Source organism: Mus caroli, unplaced genomic scaffold, assembly GCF_900094665.2.
Source record: "Mus caroli unplaced genomic scaffold, CAROLI_EIJ_v1.1 scaffold_18159_1, whole genome shotgun sequence".
Taxonomy (NCBI): domain Eukaryota; kingdom Metazoa; phylum Chordata; class Mammalia; order Rodentia; family Muridae; genus Mus; species Mus caroli.
In genome coordinates, this window is record NW_018389129.1 from 11694 (window position 1) to 17785 (window position 6092).

The 6092-nt window shown below is 42.1% G+C and overlaps 1 protein-coding gene across 1 annotated transcript in view; it reads right to left on the reverse strand.

Moving 5' to 3' along the window:
- Nucleotides 1-2300: 2300 nt before the first annotated feature.
- The window catches only part of LOC110287955 (UL16-binding protein 1-like), a gene marked incomplete at its 5' end in the record, with an annotated part of 6815 nt that continues 3023 nt past the window's right edge, over nt 2301-6092 (reverse strand). Inside the window, 2 exons of the mRNA XM_021154433.2 lie at nt 2301-2497; nt 3216-3346. Of these exons, the coding sequence (XP_021010092.1) occupies nt 2351-2497; nt 3216-3346 (278 nt within the window). The remainder of the gene's footprint in view (nt 2498-3215; nt 3347-6092) is intronic.

Genomic DNA, 6092 nt, shown 5'->3' on the forward strand with positions numbered 1-6092 from the left:
AAACGTCAACGAAAATATTCTCTTATAAAAATAAGACTTATAATAGCAGAGACTATTGCTTGGAGTCTGACTTCGTTTCTCAATATATCTCCTTCCACCTCAACACCAGTGTTTGAACAATGGTTCTACCAAACTTATTAACTAAGAAGATATGAGCTGTTTCTTTCTTAGCCAAATATGAACATAAAAATGGCCAGAGAGAAGGATAAAGAATATCTTGTAACTCATATTAAAAGCTCCCATATCCCCTCAGGAATATTGTCTCTTGGGAACTCACTAGCTGTGTTTGGGTCCCCAGTGTTTATCTTTTTCGCATATATATATATATATATATATATATGCCGTAGCTTGTTCATATACTCGTTCATATGGAGACTACACATTATCTTTGGATATCACTCCTCAGAATGTCAGGTACATTGTGTTTGAGATAGTCTATACTGGAAGTCACCAATTCAACTGTGCAGGCTGAGGAGGAAGGCCCAGAGATGCAGTTCTCTCTGTGTGTCCCCTGCACTGGGATGACAAGCATGTGCCACCACAGTGTGCGTGGGTTCTGGGGAGGGAACTCAGGTGCTCATGCTTGTGACGGGCAAGCAGTATGGGACTGAGCTGTCTCTTTGTTCCTTGTTCCTCACTAAAAGATTTATATCATTATGGGTCACTGAATGTGACATTTCTATGCTTGTGCCACATGCCTGGTAGTTCCTGGCATGACAACACAAACTAGACGACAACACAAACTAGTCAAGAACTGTTACTGTCACCTGTTCCTAACACAGCGTCTGTGGGTACTGTAGATCCCTACAGGCAGCACCATGTGAGGATTCACGTTTTCCTTAGTACATAACTCATCTTCCTTCCTCAGTTAACATTTCTCTTAGTTTTCTTTTGTAAGGTACAAATCCGTAGGGTATGTATATACGCTCTTATACATGAATAATCATAGATGTGTGATCTGAGGTCTCCTCACTTCTTTTCTGCTTTATTATTTATACGTATACCCATTCCCCATGAGGTGCTGAAGGAAGGCTCCCCTGTTCCTAACACTTTGGTCATATTTCACACTACACAGTGTGAAGTTACACTATACTGTGAGCCAGGCACTGGGTCGGTGGAACAAGCTTAGACTCTGTTGACCAGGGTTTAGTACGGATGTTGAATTTTCTTCCTATCACCAGATATTTCATTTATTTGGAAAAAAAATGAGTATTTGCAATTTCTTTGCCAATGGACTATTTACTCACAAGAAGGCTACAATATTGTGAGTAAAACCCTGAATGAGTGAGCTATGCCAGGAAAACGGGTGCTCATATATATGTCTTAATTTACCAGTTCCATCCAAGTCACTGGCTATAATTACCAAGTAGTCCTAATTAACATTGATAACTGTCTCTGGCCAACCTGGGCTCTCTTTCTTCAGTCTTAATTACTAATATAAACTCTCAGATCACACATTGTACATCGCACAGTTATTATATGTACTTAGCTCACAGAATGGCTGCAAAACACTGAATGAGTTGTCAGCAGAGTTCACAGAGACCAGACTGGAGGCAGAGACAGAGGGACTCTAGACACACAGACAGACTCAATGCAGATTGTTAGAGGAGCTGGTAAGGAAGCCAGTGGAGAGCTGTGGGGCTGCAGGGATGCACCAGGCCTCAGGACTGAGTGAACTGCAGAGGTGAGGTGCAGGACGCCAGGATCCAGCAGGTGAGATGCAGACCCACATTAACATGGAGCAGCAGATGAACTGTCAGACAGTGTTTCAAGCAGGAGGCATTAGCAGTGTGGATGGACCTGAAGCCTTAAGATGGCCAGGAGTTCTCTGTCTGAAGGTTCCTTGACACACAAACAGACAGGGTGCAAGTTTGTGGGGGCCATGAGCATTGCAGGGTTAGGTGGCTTCTTTAGGGGACCAGGTGAGGGTGAGATAAATTCTCAGACCTAGTTCTCTGATATAATTTGAGATGCACATGTGTTCATGACTTCAAATCTATTTTGATAAGTGCATGGGAGGCATATTTTTTTACCTCGGGGATTAAGTTAATTATCAACACCTGCATCATGGATGGTACCTGGCTGACATGTATCTAAGTTTAAATTAAGGTGCCCTGTCCTCCAATGTCTGCATTGCACTCAGAAGGGAGCCAAGTGCTGCTTGTAAAATGGAGTCACTCAGGACAAATCATTGTTTTTGCACAGTGAGAAGTAACTTAGAGCCATACCCTGCTTGATCTCCACAGCGCTATCATGTAAGAATGAAAAAGGAAAGAAGAGGAAGCCCCTGATGGCAACAGCCTAGTGCACTCTGATGTCCTGGCGCTTGAGGTTCTGTCGGCCATCAGTCTCATGGGTTCCCACCAATATCGTCTGAAGTCAACAGCACAGAATTCTGAGATGCTGTCAGAAATTTATCTTCTTTCTTTACCGAACACGTCTCAGGCAATGTCAAAGAGTCATCCAACAGAGGTGGTGTTGAGGACTGCAGGTCAATCTGGAGAGCAGGAGGACAAAGGGGTGTGGATTACAGTGTGCTCCTGGGTGTCAGCTGCAGACCCCACTCTCCTTCATTTCTCAGACAGGTCCCCACACCACAGACCACGGAACTCCGTTGCACAATCCTTTGCTCTGTCATTCTTCATTATAGATCCTTCAACCACTGTAAGCTCTAGTATGATAAGATTTCAGATATTTCTAGAGTTTTAAGTACAGCGATGCAATATTGTGAATTAAAAATTTTAAAAAGTCAGGAAACAGGAAAAAAAATCAGCAAATATGAAAAGCTAGAAAAATCCACCCGTGTTTCTCTCTTTGCTGGCCTTTTAGCTTTCATTTTTAGGTTTTTGGGGACAAGGATTCTCCTTAGCTCCCAAGCTGGACTTGAGCTGAGTATATCATCCACAACAGGCTTGAAATGTTACAGCAATCCTCCTGCCTCAGCTATCTACATACTGGAATTGAAGGTCTGACCAAATATCCAGGTAGATTTAAAAGATTTTATGCAACAAAAGTTATTCCAAAGTGAATATATTGACTTAAACATATGTCACCTAACATTAAATGTAAACCTTTCATCAGTCTATGATTACAGGGAAATTTTAGATCATATTGAAACAGAACATTGGTGTCTTCATCACAAGTCTGTATTTTCACTCTAGATTGTGATTGGCAAAACCTATCAATGACAGCAGTGGGCTCTCAGACCACTTTACCTGCATAAACACAGGTGACTTCAACTTCAGAGGACAGAGACATTGAATCATAGTGTCACATACACTGGATTGTGGTGAAGTAGAGTGGCCAAGTTGAATGAATGGATTTTTTGTTCTTTGCTTTGTTTGTTCTTTTGAGAAGATATGACTATGCAGCCCAGATTGACCTTGTCTTTAGAGACAGGGTGTCTCTGTGTAGCCCTGGCTCTCCTGGAACTCTAGACACCAGACTGGCCTTGAACACAGAGATCTGCCTCCCTTTGCTTCCCAAGTGCTAGGATTAAAGGCATGCACCACCACTGCCCTGTCCAGGCTAACCTTGAACTTGCTAATTCTTCTGCCTCAGCCTTCTCAGTACTGGGATTCCAGTTCAGTCCATCACTGCCCACTCCTTGAATTGTCTGATCATTCTGATCATCTTGTATTCAGGGCTGTCCTAAGTTGGGAGCTACTAATGTACAGGACTTGGTCCTAGGTATAAGAATTATTGTGGTGAATTATGTCATCCTCAGAAAGCAAATTGATTTTAATCACAGTCTTCAGGGAAGGTTTTATTGTTTATGAGGTGAGATCAATTGCCTCATCTCCATTTTTCTTGATTTATTTGGATCATTGGTCCATTGAATTCTCCATTACCTCAGGAGGACTTTCCTGCTTCATCCTCCTTCTCTGATTGTAGACTTAGGCTGGGTCTGCCAGCCTCCTGTGCCCAACAATACTCACCTCTAACACTGCTGTGAAGAGGGTGCTCAAGACTAACAAGGAGCATCATTCTAGTGGACAGATAGGCACTGTGATGGCCAGGGGCTTGGATGAGAGCCATAGGCCCAGTCTCCTATGTTCTCATCAACCTCATATTACCAAGAACAAGAGTAAGAACCCAGCCAGTTTCCTACCTTTTTTGTACATAAATGTCTTGATTTACAACAATAGCTTCCTAAGATGACCAATACAAGACAGACAATTGTAATTATGGATGAAATAATCATCAAGGCACTGGAAGATCCTTTAAAAAGACCAGAAAAAAATATAAAGTAAAATACACACTTCCATAAGCAAATTCTCTCCCTAGGTAAACTAAGGAACTNCTTTGTGAGGACTATTTACCAAACCCTGCTATAGCCATATTGGGGGCAGTATGTCACAGCAGGTGGCCTCTTAAGTTCATCAAACCCATTCCAGCCCTCAGATTTCTCTACTTACTGCCTTTAAATAGGGATGTAGAGCTCTTAGCTACCATATCTACCTGTGTGCCACCATGCTACTCAGATAGGACACATCAATATACAAGTTGATACTGGAGAGTGGGGTATTGCTGTGACAGGCTATGTTGCTTGTGTGCAGAATGAGGAGTATTCAATTTAGGATTAGGAAAGAAATTAAACATCTTAAGCTGGAGTTAGTGGGCTATACTAGTAGGAGCATTGAACACAGGAGTACCTAGAGCAATACTAATTAGGATAGCCTGGTGTAATAGGATTCAGAGGAGAAGAATGTGGTTGCTTATTGCTCCACTTCAAAAATAATAATAATAAAATCTCCCTTCAGTTAAATTGAGTTTTGCATTAATGGCTTTGACAGAGATGTGAAGACATCTTAGTATTGACTGGGTCATGTGGTTGTTAGTGGTCACTCCAATACAGCTCTATAATGAAAAGGAGCAAGCTAACCAGAAAAAGGAAAAAAAAGTACAGTTTGAGGAGGAAAGGTACACAAGGAAGTGTAATAAGAAAGTCCAGTGCTTAGTGAGATAAAAGATGTTAAGAAAAGCCTTATTCTAAAAGGAATAAAAGGGGTNGTTGCTTCAGGAAAGAGTTCACTCAGATAAACTTCTAAATTGTCAAAAAACAATTTAAAAGATGGCCAAGTAATGATGGAAACTATCAAATATAGAAAGCTGATGAACGTGTCTTTGAATGAGGGGCCATGTTCCAACCTAAGCAAGCAGAAAACTTTGGCAGCTTTGGCCATGTGGTTCTGGCTTTAGAGTCAAAGATACACGAAGGGGGTGTGGAATCTCACTTCTCAGCTAAGTAAAGCCACTGAAGCCAGCCATGTGTCAGCGATATCCCTGCATTGAGGCTGCTGAGGCCATTGTGGGTCAGAGAGGCCCCTGCATGGAGGCCAAGAGAGGCCCTGGTGTGAAACTGTGAGGATGAAGCCTGGATTATGTTAGAGACACCAAGATTTTGGAGATGCTAGAGTTATGACATATCTGCCAAGGAGATCTGCTAACAAGTGGAGATCGAGCACAAGGGACAGAAGTCCATGGCAGGCAAACAAGGCTGATAGGATTGGCATTCTTAAGAGCATTTTGACATCAGACATGGAGATGCAGGGTTTGAAGTTTGACCTGCTGGTCATCCATCTTTCTTTGGCCAAGTATTTCCTCGCTCTGCTCTGTTTTCTCCCTTTTGGAATGGAAATGCATATTCTCTGCCATTGTATGTTGGAAGCATTTGGGGTCAGTCATTTGGGGTCTGTCTGCATAAGGGGCACATGGCAGACAGAACACAAAGGTGTTAAATTCAAATAAATAGATGGTTAGCCAACCCAGATATGGCTGGATTTACTAATTAAAGAGGAAAATAAAATGAAGAGGAATCTGAAAGCTACCTTCTTTTTTGTTTGTTTGGTTTTTTGGTTTTTTTTTTAGGTTTGGGCCAAATAAAATTTATTTTTTATTTTTTATTAGGTATTTTCCTCATTTACATTTCCAATGCTATCCCAAAAGTCCCCCATACCCTCCCCCCATTCCCCTACCCACCCACTCCCACTTTTTGGCCCTGGTGTTCCCCTGTACTGGGGCATATAAAGTTTGCAAGTCCAATGGGCCTCTCTTTCCAGTGATGGCCAACTAGGCCATCTTTTGATACA